Genomic DNA, 27,809 nt, shown 5'->3' on the forward strand with positions numbered 1-27,809 from the left:
AAATGCTTTCAGTGCATGTTTATACTAAATTCTTACTTATGACCATAAAAATATTTACATGCTCATATGGCATTTGCATGTTGTTGTTGTTGTCATTGTCATTTGCATGTTTTGCCATCGTGTTATTCGCTTTGTGCTTAATGAATAAAATATGTCAGCTGCTTTGCTTTGCGTTTTGTTATTTTTTCCGCTGTTGCTGTTGTTGTTGCTGTTGACACTTACAAATCTCATCTGGGCAGCTTAGAAGTATGCAGCACTCCAGAGCACATCTTTCATTATGCAGAGCATCTTCCTGCGCGCCCCGTTTGCCTTCCAGCGAGTCTCGCTGTTTGAGTGTGTTGTGTTTGTGTGTGTGTGTTTTTCAAGTCTGAGCCGCAATGCAATTTAGCAAAACGGTTGCTTATTCAAGCAGCATGCAAATTGCGGGCCACACTTCAACAATTTTGAATGCCGTAAATTGCATAAGACGTGAGAACAGTAATTCATTTGCTTTAATAACCAGCGCATTTCAGCAACTGCCTGCAGCGACGCCATTTTTTTACTTTTGCGAGCATTTCTGGCATGCGCCTTCAGCGTATGCATTAATTATTTCACAGCTTATGATTTACAAGAAAATAGAATAGTTCAATATTAACATGCATTAGATAGCAGCCTAGTGTTACTGGAGGTAACAGGCTCTATGACTGTAATAGGATTGTAATAACATCTGTAACATGCAACACGCTACTTAACATAGGATATCGATATCAAACGATATCGATGATGTACTCATCAGCTCGAAGAAGATGAGTTCAATCGTGGAAGTGAGTTTGGAAAAACAATTTAATTTGAGCTTTGTCTGCTGCAATTTTGACTACAAGCTGTGACCATTTCAATGCAGTATAAATGGAATTCCCCCCTTCCTTAATTGAAGTAAGTTTTCTTTCAAAAATGAATCCGATTTCCGGCTGTGCAGTCAAGTTTAATTCATTTTCGAAACTAATCCAAGTTATTCTCAAAAGTGAGGGCTTACATGATCCGCAAGGTAGCAGCCCTACTCTAGATGCATTCTGCTCGACGGCACCGAAACCGCAAACTAGGTCAGAAGTGCGTTTCACTGGCATTTTTATTAACAACGAGTGGATAGATAGCAACTCGATGGAAACGTGCAGCACCCTTAATCCAGCCACAGAGGAATCTCTTGGTGCGATTGAAAGGGGGAACAACACAGACATCGATCTACCCGTGTCGGCGGCTAAAAATGCATTTAAATTGGGTTCTCCCTGGTATCGTATGGATGCTTGGACGTCTGATAAATCGACTGGCAGATCTCATCGAACGAGATTCATTCTACTTGACCGGTTTGGAGACCGTAAATAATGGGAAACCCTTCGCCGTGTCTTACAAGATGGATTTTCCACTGACTGTGAAGAGCCTGCGATAGTTTCCGGAAGAGCAGATAAGGCTCACGGCAGGACGAATACGGCAGATATGGAATACGCCGTTGAGATGTCCCACTTTGGACTATTTTTCAATATGGGTTAATGCTGTTGTTCAGCTTCGCGAACCTTTGTCGAGGATAAGATCTATGATTAGTTCGTTGAACAAGTTTGTCAGTGATCCCTTTGACGAGAACAGCCAACAGGGTCCAAACAGATGGAAAAGATCTTGGGAATGATTCAGACGGGAGTAAAGAAGGGCGCTACTCTGGTAACTGGCGGTCATCGTAATAACCTGGATGCTTTGTGGAGCCAACCGTATTTGCAGATGTTAAAGATGACATGGCAATTGCACGCGAAGAGATCTTTGGTCCTGTTCAGCAGATTATTCGCTTCAAGAACTCCTGATCTAGCCGAAGTTGGCTCTCGACTCGAAAGTAATTTTAGATATTGCACAGAATAAATTAGTGTTGTAGCAGTCAAAACTAAATTATATCTCTTGTAAACACGTCTGATCATTTTACTTTATTCACAGCGATTGAGCTCTTCTTCTTCAGGCTGGTGATCACACCAATGATATCGATCTACATCGATATCATATGTTAAGTGCATAGTTCCATGTTGTGTTACACTAGTGGCCTGCTACAGTGTGTACATATCGGACGTTTACGTCAGATGCGATTTAAATTCTTTGATTGTTAATTGGTTAATAATTTTATTACGATCTTCTTCAATCATAGATGAAATCTCTCAAAGTCTCATTTCGTAAAGAAGTCCGTGCTAGTTTCAAATCCTGTAAGTCGTTCGCAGTTCGGATAGGTAATTTGACAACTATCTAATCAACACTTTATTAAATGTTCTGATTAATTTTTAAATATCTTCTTACGACGAAAGAAAGGATATCAAATATGATAATTGCTAACTGTTACTGCAATTCATTTTGGGCATTTTGTTGGCAGTTGACAATTGTTTGGGGGGCTGTGAGAAAAATTGCAGCTTGCAATCGACCCCAAAGCGGGCAATTAGCATGAATATTTAAATCTGCTAGCTTGGCAGTTGAGAAAGTGCTTCATGGTCGAAAACTGCCAAGGAGGCGGCACTCTTTTTTCCGGTGTCCTAATCAATAAAGTTGCTGAAGCAGCAACACAGACCACCCATACACCATCCCCACCCCCACAACCAACCACCTAGCGCACTCCGCAAGCATAAGTTGAATCAGACTTTCGCATTTTCATGCTGACGAAAATCTTCCTTTTTTTTTGCGCAATTCGACGCGCATGAAAATTCGAAGGCAAAAACCCGCCCTGCAATGTTGTTGACGGTCGTAAAAAATATTACGCATACGCCATGTCTGACGCACATACTATCTCTAGCTGTGTGGGATGGAGGAAGGGAGAGCTGTGGCAGCTAGGAGGGTTACAGGTATTACATGAGGATTTACTTGACGGCGTGTCACGCGTTTTGCTCTCGCAAGTTAATTAAAAGATACTAAAGAAGTCAGCAACACAGCCACAGAGCCACAGCCTCCGGTTTTCCGCTCCGAGTCTGTCTGCGGGTCGTATCTGGTTTGTGTATCCAGTGTGCGGTCTATCAACGATATTTTAATTGAATTTGCATGACAATTTCAGTAAGGATTTTCAAATTTAAAGATAGCGACAATTCCAACCACGCAGCTCATCAGCCAAGCAACTAGTCACTTCGTGACTTATGAAAAGGTTTGTAAATTTCAAAGTGAACTTAAATATAATTTCTACGAGTACCTGTTTTAAACTAGCTCTTTCTTATTTTCTATATTCAATTTGTCTTAGCTGCATTTTGTATGAGGTGCTTTCATTTATATATTTATAAGAATATTATACACACTACTTGCACTTTTAAATAGGCTATTTCTTTGATTTGATATTTTTATTCCACGTGTGTTTGCTCAATATTCATGTTGATCTTATCTTAATTACAATTGTTATCGATCTCTAGTTGCATTGAGCGCAAGATGCAATCATGTATGCTATATTGGATTGTGTAATTTGCTTAATGCTAAGACTACTTTGCCTATTACAAGTTTACACTCAAGCGATAATAATACTTCGTTCCTTGTCAAACATCTATATATAGCCAACTACGTGTTTCGTATAAATATTCAATGGGACAGCCTGTAAGCAATGTACCACGTACCAGCTGTTCAACCCACTGCCACCCCCTGAATACACACAGATACAGATGCAAATACGTATGGGGTGTGGGAGCGATCGATGAAGCTGGCTGGCTGGCTGGCTGGCTGGCTGGCTGGCTGTCTTTCCAAGCGAGCAGCTGAAGAGCCATAATTAAAAGATACAATTTCAATTGCATTGAACAAAATGGCAAGCAAATTTGTAAATTGCCATTAGGGCGTATCTCCCTGGTATCTATACACACTTGAGTGTGTGCGCAACTTAGCCACGTAGTCCCCATATATACAGCTACTTATACATATATATGCATATATATATATAAGTGTCGTACAATGTAATGAATAAAGTGGAGCGCACAAGGAACAACAGCCGGCAGCTGGGGTAGGCAAAAAAAAAAAAAACATCATCGCTGTGTGTTTGCCTTTTGTTGTGGCTCTGGTCAACAGCGGACGCGTTGTCCAATGCCTGTCAAGAGTTATTGTTGCTGTTTGTTCTTATTGTTATTGTTTGCTGCTGCCCCGCCAGCTGCTGCTCCTTGCCATGCTTGCCTCACTGTCCACTTGCCAGCAACTGCTTTTGTACCGCTTTTCAACAACAGTCGCACAAATTTATATGCTGCTCTGCTTTTTGTTTCAATAACAACATCAACAACAACATTCAAAAAGCAAAAGGAAAAACATAAAAAATAAAATAAAAAATTTAAGTAATTGGATGCCAATGATTCAGCTTTGCCAAATGCATCAGCAAGCACCATATATAAAACTAGTTACCTAATGGTATTCTTTTCGATATGTATTTTATAAAAATCATAGTTTTTGACATATATGGCAAGAGTGGAGTTTTTTAACTTATCATCAATCTTAATGGATGCTTTAAAGCCACACAATAAAGTAGCATGAAATTGTTGGCAATCAGTTTAATTTTGACAAGGGCTTGAGTTTGAACATCAATTTAGATGATAAAAATTCTGTTTCAAATTTAAATGTAGTATAAATCTTTCGACTAAGGCATGATTATTAATGTATATCATTTAGAAAAGTGGCCCGGCTTATTAGAAATTTATAACAGTTGATAATTTTTCGTTTTAATTATTATTGCTGAATTAATTTTATTCTGCTTTTTTTATTTTGTTTAAAATTTAAATGTAGTATATATCTTTAGTCTAATTCATGATTATTAATGTATTTAATTTAGAAAAAATTTTCAGCTTTAAGAAAGTTTTGCAAGTCTACAATTTATATTTTTATAAATTTTGAAATTTCTTTTACTCTATTCATTTATTTGTATTTTTGATGCTTTGATGTTGGCACTGTATTTAGATATTTGATTGTTGCTCGACGCTCATACATCATAAATATTTAGGTTGCTTTCAGTCAGTCAGTCAATCAGTCGTATTAAAATTATTTAATTTATATATGTATAAATGTATATAAAGATAGGAAATTTTTAATTTACCGGTTCATCGGGCAGCGATTCCAGGACTTTGGGTTCACATTTTTCCGACTTTTTGCTGCCCGTAGCAGTGATTGTTGACGTTGCTGCTGTTGTTGTGGGTGGTGTTGTTGTTTGTTTTATTGTTGGTGGTGGTGCTATTGTTGTTGTTGTTGTTGGTTTTGATGTTGTTGAGGCGCTACGCTTACGCAAACGCTCCGCATTACTAAGGGCTGAGACCATGCTGCCAGTGGGCGTCAGTTCATCAAAATCGATTCCTGCGGATTCGCGCAACTGAAACTCCTGGACTCCAAGTGGCAGCATCTCGCGCAGCTGGGCACGCTTGTAGAAGGCGAGTAGAGCATCACGTCTGCTGCTGCCGCCAGGTGATGCAGTCGTGGTATGCTGGGCGAGTGGCAGCATTAGCAGCAGCAGCAGCAGACGCAAATGAAGTCTGTGGCATTGTGGATAACAATTGTTTTTGCTTCGATTTTGTTTATTGCTATTTTGTTGTTGTGTTGCTCGTTGGTTTTGTTGTTGCTTTTTCAGGTGGTCTCGATCTCTGTGTTTCATGTGGCATTTGTGGCTGATTTGTTGAGTATTCATTTGATTTTGGTGGCATCTTTTGTGAATATTAATATTATTTATTATATTTTGATAGTTGCTTTTAACATGCATTGAACTTTGAGCTTTTGACTTTGTTGCTATGCACAGTTCCATATCACTAAAGTTGTTCGGGTTGTTGTATAAAAATTTGTTGCGGTTGCTCCTCCTCCTCGCCAACTTCCTCCAGTTGCAGCACTTTGTGTTTGTTGTCGTTGTAGGCGTGGCTTCAATTTGTTTTTCAACTCGCACATCTGCAAATGAGAAAAGTTTGTCTCTTAGTTTAGCATACTTTAAACCAAAAATAAATATGAATTTTGTGCTCCAATTAAGTACAAGCGTTGTCAAAATCTGGCCATAATCGAAAATCGTAGAAATTGATACAGGAAACACATATACAGATACAGATTGTGAATAGAAAATGGTAGAAATTCTTTTGAAGTGTAAATTTGTATACATTAAATAGACCAAAAGGCAAAACACTCACAAATTTAACATATTGAACATATTTCCCTTCAGCAAAAAGTTGAAAACATCTGAAGAAGTTTCCTAATTAATAAAACTACAATTCCATCGGAGACTGAAAAAGTTTTTTGGCCTCTTTTGCAGTTCTTTTGCAACTTTTTGCTGGAATATGACGCAATCCACTTTGAATGGAACACTTACAACTTTTTGTCCATTAATAATTAAACGGCACTAGTTTTGCAACTTTATCTTTCTTAGCCTAAGAGCTTTTAAATACATTTGCCAATAATATATAATAAAAAATAATATATCGATCAGCAGAGTTGGTCGATTAATTCAGTTGTGTATCTTTGCCAAAGGCTCTTGCATTAAGCTACACTTCTTCTTCGCCATTACTAAACACATACTAATTAAAAGTGTTCGTGGCACCTTTTATTATTACAATTATATTTATAGTTATAGATTGTAAATTGTTTCTGAAGTGCAATTGACTTTTGTACACAATTTTTTTTGCTGTCTAATTACTTAAATTTAAAACACAGATTCAAACCTCGCGGCGGGAGCAAACTCCTGATTGATTTGTAAGCATCATTCAGGAGTTCTTCTCCGTCACCTTCACAATTACACTCTTAATCTCTGTATAGTTCGAGAGAGCGTATTCGCCGTTCTCTCGGCCATGTCCCGACATCTTATAGCCCCCGAATGGATTCTGAGCCCCAAGCACGTTGTAAGTGTTCACCCACACGGTACCAGCTCGCAGACCTCCAATAATATGGTTGGCTTTGTCCAGATCCTTGGTAAATACAGAAGCAGCTAAGCCGTATTGTGAGTCATTTGCTCGCTCGATGACCTCATCTATATTCTTGAAGCGAATAATCTGCTGAACAGGACCAAAGATCTCTTCGCGTGCAATTGCCATGTCATCTTTAACATCTGCAAATACGGTTGGCTCCACAAAGTAACCAGGTCCATCAGCTCGCTTACCACCAGTTACCAGTTTGGCGCCCTCCTTTACTCCCGTCTGAATCATTCCCAATATCTTTTCCATATGTTCTTTACTGATCTGTGGACCCTGTTCGGTGTTCTCGTCAAACGGATCGCCCACACTGCGTTTTTTGGCACGCTGACAACTTTGTTCCACGAATTTATCGTAGATCTTATCCTCGACAAAAGTTCGCGAGGCTGCACAACAGCACTGACCCATATTGAAAAATAGTGCAAAGTGGGACATCTCAACTGCGTAGTCCATATCTGCGTCGGCTAGGACAATGTTTGGAGATTTTCCACCCAGCTCGAGGGTAACTCGTTTCAGATTTGTGTCGCCTGCAGCCGACTTAATCTGACGACCCACTTCGGTTGAGCCCGTGAAGGCGACCTTATCGACTTCGCAGTGCTTAGCCAAATAGGCGCCTATATCCCCATAGCCGGGCACGATGTTCACCACACCCGGCGGAAAGCCAGCTTCCTTCACCAGCTGACCTACAAAGAGGGCCGTAAGCGGTGTCTGCTCGGCAGGCTTCAGTACTATTGTATTTCCAGTGGCCAGGGCTGGACCGAATTTCCAGGCGAGCATCAGGAGGGGGAAGTTCCAGGGTATGATCTGAGCACACACGCCTACCGGCTCGTGTAGTGTGTAGCAGAAGACGTCACCATCAGCGGCTATCGTCCTGCCGTGTATCTTGTCAGCCCATCCGGCAAAGTATCGCAGACTCTTCACAGTCAGTGGCAAATCCACCTTCTTAGACATGGCGAAGGGTTTCCCATTATCCACGGTCTCCAAGCTAGCCAAGTAGAGGGAATCTCGTTCGATGAGATCTGCCAGTCGATTTATCAGACGTCCTCGGTCCGAGGCATCCATGCGGCGCCAAGGAGACCCCAGTTTGAATGCATTTTTAGCCGCCTCCACGGCTAGATCGATTTCTTTCTTCCCTCCTCTTTCAACAGAGCAGATAGCCTCCTCTGTGCTTGGATTAATGGTGCAGAAGGTTTCGCCTGACTTGCTATCAAGCCACTCATTGTTGATGAAAATGCCAGACTGATAGATACTTGGATTTTTATCTGGTGTTATTTTTGCCGAAAATGCAGCTAATGTGATAATCTTTACACTACTTGTATGCAATAGTAAGTTGGCTCTTAACTGACGCAGCATCTTTAAAATTTGGAAAATACAATTTGTTTTATAATTTTGAAGTGTGATGTGTGGCCCGAAATTGTGTTACAATAAATCTAATATTAGTCATAACATGATGTTTTCCTTTTGTAAATGAAATTGTTTACTTTGACTAAGCCTGACTAACATGTTCAATAAAAATATTTATATAATAATATTCCCGAAGTTACATAATTTCAGATTTATAATATAGAGGGTAATTCTGAATTAAGTCTCCGACATTAAAATATATATCAAACTTCATCTAGATATTGCCAAAAACTTTCTGGCGGATTTCGTATAGGAGACACACAAACAGAAAACGGTCACAGCTATCTGGCAACCTTGTTTAAATTGTTCCGATACTATTAAGAGCAGGTAATCGAGTCAGTAGCGATACAAGTAAGATTATCGATAACTGATCGGCATCGAAAGTTCGGTTTCTGGCAGCGAAGTAGGAAGACGCATGAAGCGCAATAAAACATAAGTTTAATTTCATTATCAATAAGCACAAGCCTACCAATGTATATCTTTAAGCCGATCCATCATAATACAAAAAATAAATATAGTTTCTATATTTCCCACCCGAACCTCAGATTTGTAACAATTAAATTAACTCTGATTAATTATAACACACAGTTAACTGGAAATGGAAGCAATTTTAACTTTTCCACACATTTTACGACACATTGTGGTACACCAACAGTGCACCACGTCATGCATGTATATATATATATATATATGTATATAATGATGTATAATTAATTATGTATGGTTTGCTGTCACCGCCGCAGTTTTTACATGCAATTAATTTTAACTGCATTGATCGTTAAAATTATGCTGATTGCCGTTTCATGTGCATTTGCCATTTGAATGCATTTAAAAATGTCAGAAGTACCTCCCAGTAGACCCAATAGACAAACACACACTTGCAGACGCACACACACATACACTTACTCACACATGCAATCGCAATTACATCAATTGCAATTTTATATCAACGCAAATTGCAATTTAATTGAAAGTGCTCGTCCAACCATGAAAGCAGCATAAAATGTGCGATAAACTGACTTTTGTTTCGAATACTGTTTCGAGTGTGTGCTATTAACTATCTAATGCACCGCACAAATATATATGTATATATATATATATAGACAGTGAATTAAGCAATGACTATAAGAAATTACGTATACGCATATAGAAATATTGTACTAGTTTAAGGAACTGTCTTAGTAGATGAATAATGGTTTCTGTTTGGAATAAGTTAGGCGACTTTGAACACTCAGAAAAAATCGACCTGACTAGTAAGTTGTTCTTGTTTTTAAGAATAATTTCTTAATAAGAACGAGAATAAAAATGTCTTAGAATTAGAAAAGTTTGCCGTCAATCGACAATCCCAGTAATTAATTTCTAAAAAGGTCGCGGGTTCCAACCGCCGTATAATGTTAAGTTTTTTTTAGTTAAGTTGTATGAATTTTATAAGCTGTCCAAAATTAAATATTAAAATTCAAATGTTATAAGGCTTATTTTTGCACATAAAAAACAATGAAAATTAGCCATATTTTTTATAAAATGTACACTGTGATTAAGAAAAGAAAAATCTTTCTTTTTTTTATTAAATATACGTTTTGAAAAATAATAAAAATAAGGTGAGTTACCCGTAAATTCAAGCCGATTTTTTCTGAGCGGGACCGAGTGGATCTACAAGGGCTATTACACTTATTTTTAGTTAAAGTTGTTTATTTCAAACTGTTCCTGCTGAGGTTTCTGCACTTGCCAGCTTTTTACTAAGGGCTCATTCTTGAACTGCCTGAGTAGAACGTCAGCAACTTCGCATGCAGGTATCCAGTATTTGGTCATTCTATTGATCTTTCTAAGTTTATTTCGAATCTCTACGCATGCCATCAGTTTTGTGTTATTTTTGTTGGTGCTTAAAGTCAAAGTAATTTGCAGTCGTGTTTTGGCAATCAGTTTGGAATGGTCCCTTAATGGGAACCATCAGTTCCCATCCATTGTAGGGGCATAGTCTTTGGGTAATTACCAAGATTGTTCATATTGCCATTAGCAGCTTTGCTGTATGCATTGGGGACTGCTAGTCCCCTCTCCAGACGAGTGTCACATAAGCAACCAGATGGTAAGAGAAAGAGAAAAGAACAACAAAAAAAAAGCATCAAGCCAAACAAATGCAAATAATATGCGCGCAGAATATAACGGCTCCCAGTGGACGCCAGGAGCCAGGACCTGGTCGTGGATAAGCCACGACGATAACCACCCCGCCCCATCCCATTTGGGGCGTGGCATATGCGTTAAAGCGTTTTTCAAGTGTCGCCCTTTGTATGCCATAATTTTCGCATTTGCCAGAGCCAAACGCAAATGAAATAAGAGTTGTTTTTTTTAATAAATCAAATATAATCGCATTAAATTGTAATAAATGTGATTTTGTTGCAAAAATATTGTGATTGATTAAGGGCGTGGCAATTGGCCAAAATTGACGCTAATTACAATAAATTTCTTACACATTGCACAGAATGATTATTTTTTAATTGTTGTTGGCACATGCGCCATAAACAAGTCGCTGATTACGTGATTTGGCCCGATGCCAGTACCAGATATGGCCCAAGCAGTGCACCAGCTTATCCCGCTCTTGTTGTTGTTGTTTGCTAGTTGCCTGTTTTCTGCCTGGCAGCGTCGCACCTGGCCTCACCTTGACACTCGCTCAACTGCAGCTAATGTGGCTGGGGCCCCATTGCAAATCTTGAATCTGCTTCGCAGCAAATTTCTCCCCGTCTCTCTCTGTCTCTATCTCCCTCTCTCTATTTATATCAAGGTTTGTGTGTGTTCTCGTGCATGGATTGGCTTCACAGTTTTTCACACACGTGCATTGTTTTCAATTAAAATCACAAATGCGAAATCAGAAACATTTTCTGGTACAAATGAATAATTCGGTCGACTGAACTTTTATAAATATTACAATAACAATTTTGCATAAGTTATAGATATTGTTCTAATCAGTTTTTATTGTTATCGAGTGCGTCCTTTTTATTTGGAAAGTGACGGCAACTCTTATCGATATTTTTATCTCTCGATCAACAGAGTTGGTCGCCACACACTTCTAAACATGCTTCTTAATATCGATAAGCACAGTTGATTAACATAATTAGATATATGGTCACACACGCAAATACAAAATTGAGTAAGTAAAGTTATGACGGTTATATTTAAAAAAGCAATGCTTAAGAGTATTAGTATTGTAATAATATTTTGAATTTTTGTGCTTATTGTTAAATAAGAAAAGTATTAAACATCTATATCTTAACATTTCTTAGACGTGTCCTTATATTAGGTGTATTCTACGGTATATTCGAAATTAATGAATGTTTTTATAGAAAAACGTTCATTCATTGCATGGAACTTTCCAAAATTGACTTTCTGTCCGAAAAACTACTTTGCCGACAGTGCTTTGTGCGAAACTTTTGCAGCATACTTTTCTGCACCACTTGCAACAGACACACTCAAATTGAAACCACATCGTTGTTGCTTTGTGTCATCTGCGTGCGATTCGCCTGCACAGAATACTCCACTGTCCCCTCCAATTCACATTGGCCCTAGTCCTCACTAGTAATTGAAATTTTTGCTGCTTGTCCAAGGAACAAGTCCCATATCGTTTGCAGATGCATCAAACCTGGAGGTTTGAGTAAACAAATTTGATTGACGCCGTTTGTTGGAATGCAAAATGAGGTCTGCCATTATATTGATTGAACCAACGGAATTCGGTAGAAAGAGGAATATGCTTACACCTGAAATTATAAATAAATACACGCGTGTTTATACAAGTAGGCCTAGGTCTATTCTTAGTCTGACCTAACCTTAGTCAATTTATGGTTAATAAATATAGATTTATAACGTAGATTTATTTATTTATTTATTATTGCAAGGCTAAAAATAGATTAATTTATATTTGTACACTGAACTTATTCGAAATTGGAAAAAGAGTATAAATAAGTTGTGGAAAACTATGCAACTGGCAAATGTACATATTTTCTAAATCACCACTAATAGCCAAGTCGATGTCGTGTATATCGATATAAATCGAAAGGCACAATTTTCAAGATATAAGCATCCAATTAATAAATAATATAGCCTAACATATTAATGATAGACCGTAATAATGATCGAACAAGAAACACGGAGTTTATTAATTTTAAATGAGTATCTCCTAGTTGAGCTCTCCCGACTAGAGCATTCTAGCTTGTTGAAAATGAATATGAATTCGAAGAATTCGATTTAATATGGCAATAAAATTAAACCAAATTTTAGCTTGTTGAAATTCAAACAAAAATAAATTTTATTTGAGCTTGCTGAAATTGAAGTGTAGTTGAATTCTATTGCAAGGCTAAAGTCGAGTTCGTTTAGCTAATGGAATTTGTAAATAATTTCAGAATGTTTATATTCATATGCGTCGAAGGCTGCTGCTGTCTGCAGTTCGTAATTGGTTTTATTCACTCTATTATTTTGTCTTGTCGTCTTTGTGGTGTGTAAACATTTTGATGGATGTGCACTTATACAGTTACACAATTCGCTTCCGACTGCCGGCAATAATAATGATAATAATAATAATAACAATAATATTAAAACAATATGTAATATGCTTAAAATAGACACTGCGTGAACAGGCAGAAAAAGACAGAGACAAGGAGATGCTGGGCAACATATGGTTAGAATGGGATAGACTGAGCTATGACACTCTTTCATTACACAAATGTTATTTTGCCTGGCTGCACACACACACACACACACATACAAACAATACAGAAGCGTGTTACAATCAGACAATGCAATATGAGGGAGTGAAGGAGACAAAAAATGGTTAACAATTAGACAATGGCAAACAAGCACAAGCAACAAGCAAAAGCGATTGCAGGACAAATTGTGTGCCGGCTGCTGCTCTTCTCTCTCTGCCTCTCTCCCACTCCCTCTCTCTCTATGTCTCTGTCTCTGTCTCTGTCGTTCTTTGTGCTGCGTCCTTTGTGCGTCCAGTGCTCTGCTTAAATAAGCTCAAGCAGCTGCGCTCCAGCGAGCAGCAAACAGTCACCGCCCCCTCCAACCACGCCCCACCCCCATTCATTTTTAACTAAGTCCTGTCGCCAGGACCGAAGCGTACCCTCTTAAAAGCCAACAAATCGGACAACACATTGCCAAAGCATCCAACAATTTTGCCCACTTTATTGTCTGTCTGACATTTGAGCTAAAAGCATCGAGTGGCAGCCCCAAAACACTTTTCCAATTACGGTTTCTATAATGAAAAACTGTAACGCTTGTACCGTTATTGCGCCAAAAAGCCTTTTTTCGGGCATGTCCTTCTCCCATGGCTGAGCTTTGCTTGGAAACCTTCTCCCAAGGACATTAACGAAACGCTGTCAACGCCGCTGCTTCCTCAGCTTGCACACAGAGCTTCTTCCACTTCTTTCCGTTGCCCTACAACAAGTTTTTTTCTTCATGTTTTTTAATCACTTTTTCAGGGTCTAGCACCCGGTATTCCTTTCCCTTCCTATCCATCCCTTTTGTTGTTGTTGTTGTTGCTGTTGTTGCTACTGTTGCTTAACCCACTTGGCAGCGCTTCCTTGGGCTCTGTTTACATGCGCAATTTGCTCAAGTGTTTGCTGTTTATATCATTAAAGCATCGCCGGATGCATTCATTGTCTTCATATAGAGCTTTGCCAGCCCCAAGTTGACTACATAAGCTCATCAGCTCGTCCTAATCGACCATAGATTATCAACAGATATATTTTGAAGAGCTTTAGCTTTAGATTTAATGTGGGTATAACAACTTATTTGGCCATGGGCACGTTTTATGGATGAAGTGTTAACCTCAGCACACATCCAAATTGAAGATTAGAAGTTTATATTATTTATTTGTATTTAAATATTATTAATCGATTAATATCAGTCGACACAAATAATAAATATTATTAAGATTTCTGAGTGTATTTAAATGCGATCCTCTTCTGTCTATTTTTATTTGAAATTATATCGTATCATGCCATCTGATCTTTATCAAAAAAGTTGAGCATTTTAAGGCATAACAATTAAAACGTTATTTAACCCAATTATTGTACTCCCCTGCAACAAAAAAGAAAAATAAACAAAAATAAATAAATAAACTACACATAGTATCTATACTTGTACATATACACACACATATGCTGCATATGCCATCAGCTCTATGGCCGTAATCTACTTGGCCTACTTGGGCTAAGTGCGCTTTTAGATAAAAGTCGCTGGCTAGGCGGCACGGCACGGCACGCATTCGCATGGAGGCAGGGCAGTGCAGGGCAGGGCGGGGAAGAGGCAGAGGTAGGGGTACACATCCTTGAAAAACCCACCCCCGAAACGGAGCTCTTGTGTGGGTGCGTCCAATGTTGTGCTACGGCATAATTTGTTGCTTGAACTCAACTGAAAAATTGTCAAGCACATCTCAATGTTAATGTATACAAAAATTGAACTTTTCAAGCTTTAACAACATTTTATTGACTTTCTATATATATAAATATATATGTGTGTGTGTATGTGAATGTATAAATGTGTGTGTATGTATGTAGATGGGCGCAAATATATATCACATTAAATAGTCGCAAACATTTCCATGTTTATTTCGCTTCGAGGAGCGTAAAAATGTCGCTACAATTTCGCTGCTGGTGCAAAATTTCGAATGTTTTTCGCTTTTAAGTCAAATATACTCTCATACCAAATATCATTCTCATTTCTATATGTCCTAACCAAGAGGGGGTATTATGATTTTGATATAAAATATTTATAGTAAATAAAGTAATAAATAAACCAAAATATTATGCATGTATATTACATTTTGAAGTACGAAAGTGAAACCGAAAAATTTGTCAATGAAAATAATTGATCAGATTAATAATGTAAAATAAACAAAATAAAAGGCAACTGGTAATATTAAATAATTCATTCATTTATTTTACATGGACTAGAAGCAATAAACCAAATTTTAAAAATGCACAATAAATATATATTAAATAAAAAGGAATAATTAAATTAATATTTACAGTGTAAAAGTAAATTATCAAGTATTTATTCGGAAGAGAAATAAGCCATATGAAAATCCCGAAACATCAGATATTATTATTATTTTTTTTGTCGAGCTCACAGATAAACTTCCTATCATATAGAGATATAATAAAAACTCTTTTGCAACATTTTATTCTGTGCAAAAATAAAGCGGCTTAAGGGTATTTAATTCTCAACGCAACAAGGACATGTTTTGCTTTTAGTTTTATATACATATACATATATATATATATATATATATATATATTTTATTTTTGTCGGTGCTGTTGCTGTCACACAGCATGTGCGCTTGCCTCTCCTGTGTACCGTCTCCCGTCGTCCCGGGCGTAACTGTAAAACATGCATACCAAGTACATGTAGAAAATGCAGCCAGGCGGCAATGCCACACGGCGATAGAGACGGCAACAGACAAGCAGACAGAGTGAGGCCGACATTTTGGTTATATAATCAGTGGATGGCATTTAAACTAGAACCTCGACACATTTCTTGCCGCAGACGCAGACGCAGCCAAAGCAAAAGCCAAAGCTATATCTATGTCCATGCCGTGGGCAAACTTCAGTCAAACACTTTAAGTCAAGCTTTTAACCAAGCATGAATAACTCATTAAGTTGGCTTAGTTAAATGCCGCCCAGGGTGTCAAGTGCAACGAGACTTGCGCTTAATTAACGCTGAAGGAGTGCCACAAAAGGCAAATAGCACAGGGGAAATAATCAACGATTATGAAATGATTTGGTAAATGAATGAAATTTTGATTATTATTCAAGTCAGGTCAGGTCAGGTTGTTCGTTCACATTGTGTTCTTGTGGTGTTTTGTTCTTTACCTTAGCCTTTAGAGTCGCTTGAGATAACTTCAATTGGCACTTACAACTTTTCTTAATTTTCACACTTTCCACTTCTCACTCACATAAGCTTCTTCTATTCGAGTAGGTTTCCTTGGCTTTGGCACTTTAATCCAGTTCGAAGCTCTTCCGGTTACATCACATTCTAGACCGCAATTTTCCACTCACTAGCAACAAGCAACAGGCCAAGCAGCGGTGAAGCCAATCTGTGCTCTAGAGTCGAAAGCCATTAGGTCTGCCCTGGCACCACATAAAAAGAAGGCGGCCATAAAAAAAAAGAAAAGGAAGTCGAAGAAGGCAAACGAGAAAGAAGACCAAATGCGAAGTAAGTTAAGACAACAACTGCGAACGAGAGGCGGACACATAAAAACCAAACAATTGCTTAAAATCAAATGTGACAACTTTTACCAAAATTAAAATCAGCAAAAGTAAAAAGCCAAACAGTCAGCAGTCAGCAGTCCACCAGCGGCACATAAAAAGTGGAACTGGGGGAAATGCTTTGCAATCGACAAAAGAGTGCTCGACTATCAGATGCCCTGAGAATATATATATTATAACAGCTATAGAGAATATAGAATATAAACATATTATAAGTCTAGTATGTATAATACATATAACGTTTCGATTAAATGTCCGCTTTTTTTTTGTGATATTTTGAAAGAACAAGTCAAGTTTGTCTATGAATGTCTGGTATTAATAAGTTTCAGCTTTGGAAAATACATACAAGAAATAAGCAAATAAATATTAATATTCAAACAGATTATAAATACGAAAGATTCTCTTTTCCAGGAAAGAAATACAATTAATTAAATCAAATCAGCAAGTTACAAAACGTAAAATATAAATTTTAGCATTAAAAACAGAATGAGAGATTCTGTTTCCCAGAAATAAAATTTGTCATCGAATTTAATTGATTAAATAAAATTAGCAATTTGAAAATTGGGTAATAATCTGTAATCTTGGGTAATAATCTAATCTGGATTTTATACATGTACTTCTAAGAGTCAGTATCAGTTATCATTAAAACTATATTATAACCCACTAATGTCCACTCATATTATGGCTACAGAGCGTTAAAATATAAAAAAAAAATGTAGCAAGAGCAGAAACAGATGAGGAAGTCGAATGTTCTTGGCTGGGTTGTGGACCATGGAGAAAAAAGGGGACGGTGAGCCGTGGGCAGTGGGCGAATCATTGATGCCAAACGGAAATGTGCGCACTTTCGAGAAGTGCACTAAAAATGGCGACGAGCACTTCCGTTGATGGCCCCACCGACCAGAATTGACTTTGACTGGGGCTATGACTGTGGTCTGGCTTGTTTGTCGATAGCTCGACTCGCCTGGATGGCGGCTGTGGCAGCCAACACCCACACAGAAGGCACACACACACACAAAGCACACACACACACAAATAGAAACAGTGCAAATGTGCGCATAAAAGTTGAATGATAGTTTGAAGCGCTGGCAGCTAAAATCACGTAGCCGTAGAGCAAGTCAGAAACAAGTTTGAAAAAGAAAAACAAAAAAGAAAAATTCAAACCAAGATACTTCTTGCAACGTTGAGGCAGGACTGCAATCACAGAAGCTGTCGGCCAGAATAACGTGACAGCCCGCTTGCCCCAACGCTTGTATGGCCATGTAAGCAAGCGACAACATTTCAAATTGCATTTAAAGTGCCTGAAATGCTTTGCATTTATCTGGACGAAGACTGAGCTCGGATCTGCTTCATTAGCGTGCAACTTGAGCATACAACATGGCGTATGATTGATATGATTAGCTCTTTTCTATTGCCAGCTAATTGCTGCTCGCGTAATAACAGCAGCTCTCAGCAGAGAAGAAATTATAAACTGGGTAATACATGAGTGAAAGTTTACCTGAAAAGCACTCAGCGTTAATACAATGCTGAGCGTCAGCGAGGAACACAAGTTTAAACTTCACTTCACTTCAGTTAATTGTGTTTAATATTTGTAAAATTGTTAACTAAATAATGCTATAAATTCTATAACTAAAAATGGTCTTCAGCTTATCAAAATTTAAACTTTCTAAACTTTTCAAAGGCATTGCATTTATATAACCTGAATTCATTTTGAAAGGGAAAATAAATAAAACAGTTCTGGTACAGTATGTAACACGCAGAAGGAAGCCTGCCTGACACTATAAAGAATATATATTCTTGATCAGCATCAACAGCCAAGTCGATTTAGCCATGCTCTGTACTTCTGTATAAGCGAGTCGACCTCCAAGACTATGAGTGCTATAGACTTAAAGTCCTGAATACAAGTCCTCGTATGCTTTCGGCAGATAACGGTTATTTCATCTGATAGATAACTGCCACCGTTTCACGAATATCGATACTAATCGATATCCGATATATTATATTATCTGAAATATTATTGATGAACTGTACAAATTGCATTCAGATAGAATAATAAACATAGTTTTCGCTAACCAAAACGTATTTTCAAATTATTAATTAATTATTCAAAAGCTGTCTTCAGATTATCTTCTTGACTTGTTGAGCAATGCTTAGCCGCAAGATTAATATACATTTAAATATGGTCAAAATGCATGATCATTATTCAGCCAAACTACTATTATTCCACCAGTATATCTATATATATCGCACCCCCCGTCAATTCGCTTAACAGACCAATTTTTGGGTTCACGGCATGGAAAAAGTAACGGAACAAAATGTTTGGCCTGGAAAGAGGCAATAAAATTTTGGTCAAAAGCAGAGGCATAGATAAGCGTCAAACAGTTCACAGCCACCACTCCTACCAACCAACCCCTCCCCGCACCATCCCCTCCCATGTCATTCGCTGAAAATGCGCTCAAGCGTGAATATTAAACGTTTGCTCTGCCGCAGCAACAAAGGGGCGGGCTGGGGGAATTGGGGTGCCTGGAGGAGGAGGTGGCGGGGGACAGGACGATAGGCAAGCGTCCCTTACGCAACCGCAACGCAACGCAACACTGGCGACGATATTGAAAACTTTGATGGAAAACTTTGCGCAAAACTTACGAAATATATATGCAAAGAACACATATCCGCAGCGCTTGAAAAACGATTCCATTTCGCGTTATGAGAGTGACTACTGTAGCAAATGTTCACCGCAAAATAAACACATAAGCAAAATCCAACTAAGCTGGCGAAATCGTTTTTAATGAGTTGTCAAACTGGTAATATAACTTTCAAGGCTGACACACATTTTATTGGCTGGCAAGCCAAATCCCTTCTCGACCAAAACAACAATCAAACCAAAAGCTATTTCAAATGAAAGGTAAACTTGTGGGTCAAGGGTTCAAGGGTTATGCTGTGTATGGTTTTGATCTTTGCAGCGTAATAATTCCCATTTAAAATTTGTTCGGGGCCACATTGCGTGGCTAATCACGAGACCCCAAAAATGATGCTCCCAAATGTGTGTATGTGTGTGTGTGTGCGTGTGTGTGTGTGTAGAAAATCTTAAATGAATCTCGAATGGGGACCAAAAGTTGTAGTGATTAGGCAACAGGCAAGAGAACGCGTCGCTTTAAATCATAAATTGAACCCACAGGAATGCATATTAATATGCAAAGCACGCCAGCTCAAGAGGATGGGTGGCTGTGGCAAGGAGTGGAGTGTGAGTCAACATAATGAATTATGCCACGCCTAACGAGACGACAGCAGAGCAGTCAGCATGGCTATAGAATTACTGCTGCTGCTGCTGCTGCTTTTGCTTCTTCGTCTGCTCGCTGCTATGCAAGAGAAATCCAATAAAAATTCAATAAATTCCGCACAATGCTCGTAATGTTGCCCCGCTTCTAGGTGTGTCTGTGTGTCTGTGTCTCTGTGTGGACGTATGTGGGAGTGTGTGCGTGTGTGTGTGTGCAAAAATTGAGAGAGCACATGGGGTTAAACGAGCTGCCTGCTCGACACAGACACGATTTTGCCATGACTCTTGTTTATATACACACGGAGAAAAAGCGCATAAAATGTAAAAAATAAATAAATAAAAATTAAGTGCATCATTCAACTCAAGTTGAAAATGTTTTTAATATCACAGAGAGAAAATGCTGTTATAAATTCAAGCATAAAAATAAAAATATATATATATATATGAATAAAGTGCATAAGCTTAATCTGAAAATATTTTGAACATCGCGGAGATAAAATTCTGTTGTTAATTCAAGCATTAAATTAAAAAATAAACTGCTCCTTGCTACAACTAAATCTGGAAATATGTAATTAAATTATTTACGCTGATAACTGTGGCCAAACTGAACCGGTTTTCAGAAGCAATACAATTTTTAATATGATTTTAAGTGTAGATAAATTCAGCATGAAATATTGGAAATGATGTACAAAACAGTCCACTTGAGGTTGTTCTATATTTTCCAAACTCATAAATTACTGAAAACTGAACTGATATTCCAAAGCAATACCAAAAATTGATTTCATTGAGTATTTCTATATCTTCTGAGCTTAAGAACATTACATCTTCACAATACACAATCCGATACTTCAAGGATTCCTCGTCATTATCACAAAATCGGCAGATTTCGTTACTTATTAGACTAGCTAGGTGAATACAAAATATGCACATATTTTTCCAAGTGTAAACATACTCACACGCATTTAATTTATGTTCGTTATTTTCTTAACAATTTTCTTATGGCGCCCAAAAACAGGCAATGGCAAAAGGGCAAGAAAGTGACCGGAAGTCGCCGTCGACCCCAAGAAATATGGCGCACAAATAAAAAAATTAAATTTCAACCGAGTGTCGAGTCATTAATTGACGTCAAAAATAGGGTTAATATAGCTAGCAAGCACACACGCACATACTCACACACGCACACACACTTCCGCAAATAGTTAAATATAGAGATGCTGCCGCCTCCTTGCCCCTCTCTCCATCTCACTCTCTCCCCATCTCTATCTGTATCTCCATCTGTGCTCCCCTTTGTCCCTTCTTCCAGCTGCCTTATATCATGTCAACACAGTCATCAACTGACTGTCGTTTGAAATTGCTGTCGACCTTTTTGTGTTGCCTGGCAGGCAAATGATGCCTATTTGATCAGCAGCCGGGCAAAAGGATAAGCAAAATGAAGCGCACACCAACAACAAAAGAAACAACAACAATACAACAACAAAAATAAAAATAAATAAAAATAAACGAACAAAAAGAAAAAGAGTGTAGAAGCAGCATACGCGCCATAATGTTAAACGAATGCAAAGACGAAAGGGACATTTTTCTATGCCCTGGACACAATAATGTCCTCGAACAGGGTATGATTAGGCACAGCCCTTTTTCATCACGGCTAACGTTACAAAATCTTATATAAAATTTGTCATAAAATGCATTTTATTTGTTTTATTTAACAACCTAAGCCTTTATTTATTTCTCATTATCTGTTACAGAATTTTACAAAATATATGACTTACTCAAAAGAAAATAACATTGCAAATCGTATTTTCATTGGCTTGTACATGGTATGTGTTAGTCAAGCAATCTGCATTGTCAGCTGACTTCGCTAGGTTCTTTTTTTTTGCAATAAGTCGAAATGAGAAAGACATACTAACCTAAAGTCGTAGGCTGGCTGGGTCAGCAGTTAACCAGGACCCTCTTCTTGTACTCCTTGTTGCCATTCAGCAGTTGTTCTTGCTGCTGCTTGTTTTGGTGTTGGTTTCTATGTAAATTTTTATGAGCACGCGGCAAAATGTATGCGCAAATAAAATTAATACGAAATTGCCGTTTGTATTAGTCGGTGATAGGCGCTGTTGTTGCTGTTGCTGTTGTTTTTGTTGTTGTGGTAGTTGTTGCTTTTATTGTTGTAGATTGTTGCAGTTGCTTAGGGAGATTGGATTTTCGTTTTATTTTTATCAGGGTGGCTTTTTTTTTTGTTTTGGTTGTGGCAGCAGTTAGATAGTGTTTAGCTTTTGATTGTTAGTTTCAAATTAATTTAGACGCGACATTTTTGCTGTAAATTTAATTAAATTAGGTGCTTAAAATTTAGTTGTAGCATTTCTCAATCGATGAACTGAGACCTAAATTGCTTGTTAATTTTTCTCATTATTTATATGTGTGTTTCCATAGTGTATTTATATATTTATTTAGTTATTTTATTTTTTTTTTTTTTTCATTATTTGCACCCAGCCAAGCAATTTCTTGCATTTGCCTAGAAGTAGGCACCGGAATTTATTTCACCACGGCAGCTTGGCTTGTGTAAATAAAGTGTTGCCTACTATGTCGCGCCTACTATGTATAATAAAAAGAATCCCATGTTGCTTTTTATTCATTTGCGATCGTTGTTGCCATATTTTTACGAGTTGCTCTTTTTTTTTTATTAAAACAACTTATTTCGTTTGGCAAATGCTTGCACACCAAAACTTCCAATTATTAAAAAATTCAAGAATATTGTCTGCACTTAAAAAGTTTACTGCACACACACACACATACACACAGACACGCAGAAGCCATAAAAGCCAAAAAAGACAGGCAAAAAACTTTGTTGACGCAAAAATAGATTCCTACACTTCAGTTTTTGCTTTTCCCTTACACACACACACATACACACACACACCGAAAAACAAAAAAAGCAGCAGCAGCAAAACACGCGCGCAGAGTTTGCTGCTGCTGCTTCTTCTTCTTCGTCTTCTTCTTATTTTGCCTGCTGCTTGCTTTTCAAAAAATAACTCTAGGATACACAAAAAGACATGCCGTGTGCGTATATGTGTGTGTGTGTGCGCGTCTGCTTAGCACAAAGGTGAAACTTTGGATGATGTTGTTGTTGTTGTTGTCGCTTTTGCTGTTGCTGACTGGCTGTTGATATAATCATGAGAATACGAATTTGGCTTAAAAAGCGAACGACAAATTAACGACGAATGGCTGAGCAAACGGTAAACGATAAAACGGTAAAGCGGCAAAATGGAATGAAAGCGAAACGAAAAGTGCACAGAGAAATGTGTATAAAAATACATTTAGTAATAAATTAAATGATTTGCACACTAACCCCAAACACACACACACATACACACGCAGACACACACGCACACACACATAACACGCGCGCAAAACTAACGAAGCGAAGCAGCAGTGACAGCATAAAACACACACACACACACTGAAGCATACGCACACACCCAAAAGGACATGAACATAAATACATAAATAGTAGTAGATTTCCTTTGCTTGATTTCTGCCTATTTTCGTGTACAGTGGGCGCCACTGCCTGCCTGTATGTGTGTGAATATATGTGTAATGGAAGCAGAGGACGTGTATTAATGCCGCCTCTGCCTCTGCCGCGCTTCTGCCCGTCGTAGCTTAGCGCGCAAAAACCGACAGATACACGAACATTTAACACCCAAAAAAATGCGTGGCGCATGTTTCAAAAAATAGGGAGCCAAAGCAGCAGCAGCAGCAGTAGCAGCACGCAGCAGCTAAAAGGTAATAGACAGCTGCATACTCCCAGAAACGATTTTGCCAATTTATTAATTCATTGAAATTTTTGGTTTTGAATTTCGGCACTGGGTTCACTTTTTACTTGTATGTATTTGTGTAAGTGTATATGAATTAATTTTTTTTTGGCTGATGTTTTACCGCACTTTAATTTCCTGCCGCGCTTTTGTGTAACGCACACGCTGATATCCTGTACTCAACTGAGGGAAGCCTTTTTTATGTCAAGTGAGCAGGATAACGACGACAACGACGACGACACCGTTGACGAAGACGCAAAAAGCTTGCACATCGCGCAGCCAACATAAAGTGCGTCACAATTTGCGTGCAGCCAACTTAATATAGATTTTACGCAACAGTTGCACAACGGTGGTTATATTTGGCGCGCAATTTGAAAAAGACTTCAAGCAAAGCCATTTTATTATCAACTTTTTACAATTGAATTTCGAATTGAAAGAGCCAAGCTTGATTTGTATGGTCTGCTTAATATGTAATTTTTTAAACATATATGCGGGCATAATGGGCATACACAAATACACAAATATATGTGTAAGCATGTATTAAAAATATAACATAAGTCATTATTTGCTATAACTATACAAATGCGGGCTGCCTTGTTCTGGGAATCACTTTAGAATGTGGCATGATTACGTATAAAGTAAACATCGTATTCCTTTTCGATCCATTTGATTAGCTTGTCCACATACTTAATAACCGTTGCCTTGTCCACAATCGACTCGAATACCGCATATAACTCATAGGTGGCTGTTACCCAGGCAAGGATAACCTCTCGATCCCTCAGCTCGTAGATCAATTTCAATGGTCGCGACTGATTGTGGATGCGATGTAGCAAACTGCAATAGATCGCCTCCAATCGTTCAAATTCCGACAAGGTCTTGTACGGATGCCGCAGCATGGGGAAGAGCAACTGGGCCGTTGCCTTTGGCTTGTAGAGAAAGTGTCGCAATTCGGGCATGCTGAGCATCTGTTGATACAGTTTGGCATTGTGCGGCTCCTGCAGCTCCTCATTGATCGCCTGCAGGCACTGACTGCGTTCCAGCTTCTCTGTAATGCGCATCTTCACCGACTGCATTATGTCCGATGCATTCTTATCGACGGAGATGAGCAGCAAACAGGCCGGACAATCATTGGTTAAATACGAAATGTGCGCATGCCAAAAGCCATTCATATTGAATTTGGGCAAGCAAATTGGGAGCCAGTGGGGCGAATTCTTGAACGATTCCGTGCACTCAATCAGATTGAATATCAAACGCAAATCGGACGGATGAATCGAATACTTCTTCATGCGCACCAGCGCAATCAGTTTGTTGTCCGCTATCAGCACGGCAAACACCAAATCCTTCACTTTCGAGCAATTGCTCTGAATCGCGCTGATAATATTCGATCTGACAGCCGTTGGTAATGGAAAGACGCGTATCGAGTTGGTCAGAAAGGTGAAAATATTGCTGGAAACTGCAAAGAACAAAAAAAAACATTACAATTAGTTGCAATTGTGAAATTTGCTACAGTGATCGCTCGAAAGTTGTAACTGTTAATAGAAGAATTTAAATGGTAGTTTTGAAAGTGTTATCCTCAAACAAATATTGAAAATTCTTTTAAAAAAAATATGACTATAATTTGTGGACAATTCTGACAGCAGAAGTTCGCATTTGCGAGCGGTCACTGTACACACTTATATGTATTCTTTTACCCCTTGCATTGCTGCTGTCATTGGCAAGCAGATTGAAGATTAGACGCTCGCTGCCGGCAAGTGAACGCCTCAAGTCGAAATTCTTGCGACGTTCGAAAGTCTTCGACAGATGCGAATGAGTTAACAAGGAAAGTATTTGATAGTAGACATCGCTGAAAAATATGCAAATGTGATTAGCTTAGCAGTGGCTCCTACTGAGTAATCATTCAGCTCACCTCAGCTGCAGCTGCAGCTGTTGAATGCTCATATTGGTGCGCGAAGCGGCGACCAAAATCAGCGAATTGCGATGCATAAAAGCGAACTTGATGCCACCCGCATGGATGGATATGATGCCATCCTGGTCGCGCTGCACAATGCTAACCAGCACCTGAATGACACCAAACAGTGCCGCCAGCTTGTCCTCATTGCCGTGCAGCGAATAAATTGGTTTGCCCGCCTCGCTTAGTATGAAAATATGTTTCTTTTGGCCGCGCCAAACGCTGTCGTGCTGATAGTCATCCAGATCCTCTTCAACGGCATTTGTGCTGACGCTATCCTCGGTCTTGGCACTTGTCGATGTGCTCAGCGCCAGCGACTCCACGGATGTGGTCAAATCTTTATTCGTTTGTCCCGAAACTGCCTCCGAAATAATATTGTGGCCCTGATGATGTTGTTGCTCCGCATCCGCATCCGCCTCCTGATAGAGATCGCCAGTTTCGTGCTCGGAATCACCTTCGGCATCCAGGTATTCACATGTGGAATTCGTGTCCGATGTAGCGGTATTTGGAGTGGGCGTTTGTTCAGTTTCCATGATGATGTTCGCTAATTTTGTTTGCAAAATAAAACATTATTATTGCACAGCCAGTGGCGGACATCAATCGATTAAATGCTGTTATCGATATATATGCACACTGTTAGTTTTGTTGTTGTTGGTATTTTCAACTATACGCAGTGCGGTCACTCTAGCATGCATGTTATGAAAACAGCGGAAAAATGTTGAGAAAATCGTTTAATAACTGTGAGTAAATGAATTAAATATTAATTATAGTAACTGGTATATGCAACATGTATATTCAACACTTGCAGTGCCACGGTTTGGTCAGCTGTTCTCACGCCTACAAAGCACACAGAGTGCAGCGACAGCCGTCGAGGAACCGGAAGATATTGATGTGATTGAAGAACGGATTCTCAAACATCCGGATTACTTCCAGGTGAACAATTTGTTCACTGTGCGCGATCTGTTCAATGCCCGCGTGCACTATGGGCACAAGGAGGGCTCCCTCGACGATCGCATGCGACCGTATCTATATGGCAATCGCTTGGGCCACCTGATCTTCGATTTGGACAAGACAGCTACCCATTTGCGGCAGGCACTCAATTTTACGGCACACATTGCATTCCGTGATGGCATCATATTGTTCTTCAATCGGAATGCACTCAACGCACTGCTCGTCGAGCAGAAGGCCATGGAGGCGGGCGAATATTCGCACACGCGCTTCTGGCGCGGCGGCATCTTTACCAATGCGAATGTCCAGTTCGATGCCGTCACCAGGCTGCCCGATCTGTGCATCTTCCTCAACACACAGAACAATGTGATGGCCCAGCATACGGCTGTGCGTGATGCAGCCAAAATGGCCATACCCACAATTGGCATTGTCGACAGCAATTGTAATCCCAATTTGATTACGTATCCGGTGCCCGGCAACGATGATTCCCCCGCCGCAGTCGAACTCTACTGTAATCTGTTCAAGGAGGCCATTTGGCGTGGCAAACGTAAGCGACGAGAAGTGCTCGGCTTGCCTCCCATTAATGAGGCTAATTTTAAAGCCAGTCGCAGTCGCTCCAAATCCAACAAAGTCAATTAAAACTAAGCTATTTTAATTTTGAATATATAAAACCACAATACTTTATTGAACTGCTTAAAAAAAAAAACAAGAACTTTGAATAGCTTTGGCAAATGTACAATATAAAGTTTATGTTAATTAAATTTGTACTTGATGCGTAACTAGAAAAACAATAAGAAATTGAGCCTATTTCTAAATATTTTTTTTTCCGGAATTATACGGTAATTAAAATATACAAAGAATAGAACTCGATGAGCTAAGTGAAGATATTGGAAAAACGAAGGAAGTTGTTCATTTCTATGCTATTCCAAATTTATGGAGATCATCTTATGATCTTATTGTTATCATAATAAATAACCTCAGCAACGTTTCTAAAGAATCAAAAAGAAACAGATAAAGCAATAAAACACATTTAAGCATGCCTGCCAATCATAATATAGTTTACAGGCCACTAACAGACATAGAACTAACAGCTGTAACATAACATACAATATCGATAAGGATCGAACGATATTGATGAAGCGATCAACAGCTTTGAAGACGATCGATTTTATATTGCAAATAAAGTTTTTTGAGAACTATTCAATTTAGCTGTTGTCTGTTAAAGCCTTGGCATAAGTTATATGTATATATATATATATTATAATTAATTCATTTTGTGTGTGTATGTATAGGTATATG

At 38.7% G+C, this 27,809-nt stretch overlaps 4 protein-coding genes across 6 annotated transcripts in view; 1 reads left to right on the plus strand and 3 right to left on the minus strand.

Annotated features, from left to right (window-relative positions):
- LOC6566641 (probable G-protein coupled receptor 158) overlaps positions 1–21,959 on the minus strand; it is a 30,886-nt gene extending 8,927 nt beyond the window's left edge. For all 3 annotated transcript variants that reach the window (XM_032739574.1, XM_001993126.2, XM_032739573.1), the window contains exons 1-2: positions 21,722–21,959; positions 5,042–5,874 (exon numbers count right to left, since the gene is read on the minus strand). In XM_032739574.1, the coding sequence (XP_032595465.1) occupies positions 5,042–5,737 (696 nt within the window). In that variant the 5' untranslated portion in view covers positions 5,738–5,874; positions 21,722–21,959. The remainder of the gene's footprint in view (positions 1–5,041; positions 5,875–21,721) is intronic.
- On the minus strand, positions 6,496–8,313 carry LOC6566642 (aldehyde dehydrogenase, mitochondrial). The gene has a single exon (XM_001993127.2). The coding sequence runs from the start codon at positions 8,232–8,234 to the stop codon at positions 6,678–6,680; it is 1,557 nt and encodes a 518-aa protein (XP_001993163.1). The 5' UTR covers positions 8,235–8,313; the 3' UTR covers positions 6,496–6,677.
- A 2,179-nt stretch (positions 21,960–24,138) lies between the features above and the next one.
- LOC6566643 (vacuolar fusion protein MON1 homolog A) lies at positions 24,139–26,168 on the minus strand. Its single transcript, XM_001993128.2, has 3 exons — positions 25,521–26,168; positions 25,306–25,457; positions 24,139–25,067 (listed from the first exon to the last, which is right to left on the minus strand). The coding sequence occupies exons 1-3, from the start codon at positions 26,093–26,095 to the stop codon at positions 24,226–24,228; spliced, it is 1,569 nt and encodes a 522-aa protein (XP_001993164.1). The 5' UTR covers positions 26,096–26,168; the 3' UTR covers positions 24,139–24,225.
- A 38-nt stretch (positions 26,169–26,206) lies between these two features.
- On the plus strand, positions 26,207–27,194 carry LOC6566644 (28S ribosomal protein S2, mitochondrial). Its single transcript, XM_001993129.2, has 2 exons — positions 26,207–26,302; positions 26,371–27,194. The coding sequence occupies exons 1-2, from the start codon at positions 26,278–26,280 to the stop codon at positions 27,147–27,149; spliced, it is 804 nt and encodes a 267-aa protein (XP_001993165.1). The 5' UTR covers positions 26,207–26,277; the 3' UTR covers positions 27,150–27,194.
- Positions 27,195–27,809: the final 615 nt, after the last annotated feature.

The sequence above is a fragment of the Drosophila grimshawi genome, unplaced genomic scaffold, assembly GCF_018153295.1.
Source record: "Drosophila grimshawi isolate 15287-2541.00 unplaced genomic scaffold, ASM1815329v1 contig_1377, whole genome shotgun sequence".
Classification (NCBI taxonomy): Eukaryota; Metazoa; Arthropoda; class Insecta; order Diptera; family Drosophilidae; genus Drosophila; species Drosophila grimshawi.

Bases quoted from the DNA above. Each gene is read 5' to 3' on its own strand.
- LOC6566642 (XM_001993127.2), bottom strand. From the start codon at position 8,234: ATGCTGCGTCAGTTAAGAGCCAACTTACTATTGCATACAAGTAGTGTA.
- LOC6566643 (XM_001993128.2), bottom strand. From the start codon at position 26,095: ATGGAAACTGAACAAACGCCCACTCCAAATACCGCTACATCGGACACG. The intron at 25,458-25,520 runs GTGAGCTGAATG...CATATTTTTCAG, and splicing joins CAGCTGCAGCTGCAGCTGAG to CGATGTCTACTATCAAATAC. The intron at 25,068-25,305 runs GTAAAAGAATAC...TGTTCTTTGCAG, and splicing joins TGACAGCAGCAATGCAAGGG to TTTCCAGCAATATTTTCACC.
- LOC6566644 (XM_001993129.2), top strand. From the start codon at position 26,278: ATGTTGAGAAAATCGTTTAATAACT. The intron at 26,303-26,370 runs GTGAGTAAATGA...CAACACTTGCAG, and splicing joins GAGAAAATCGTTTAATAACT to TGCCACGGTTTGGTCAGCTG.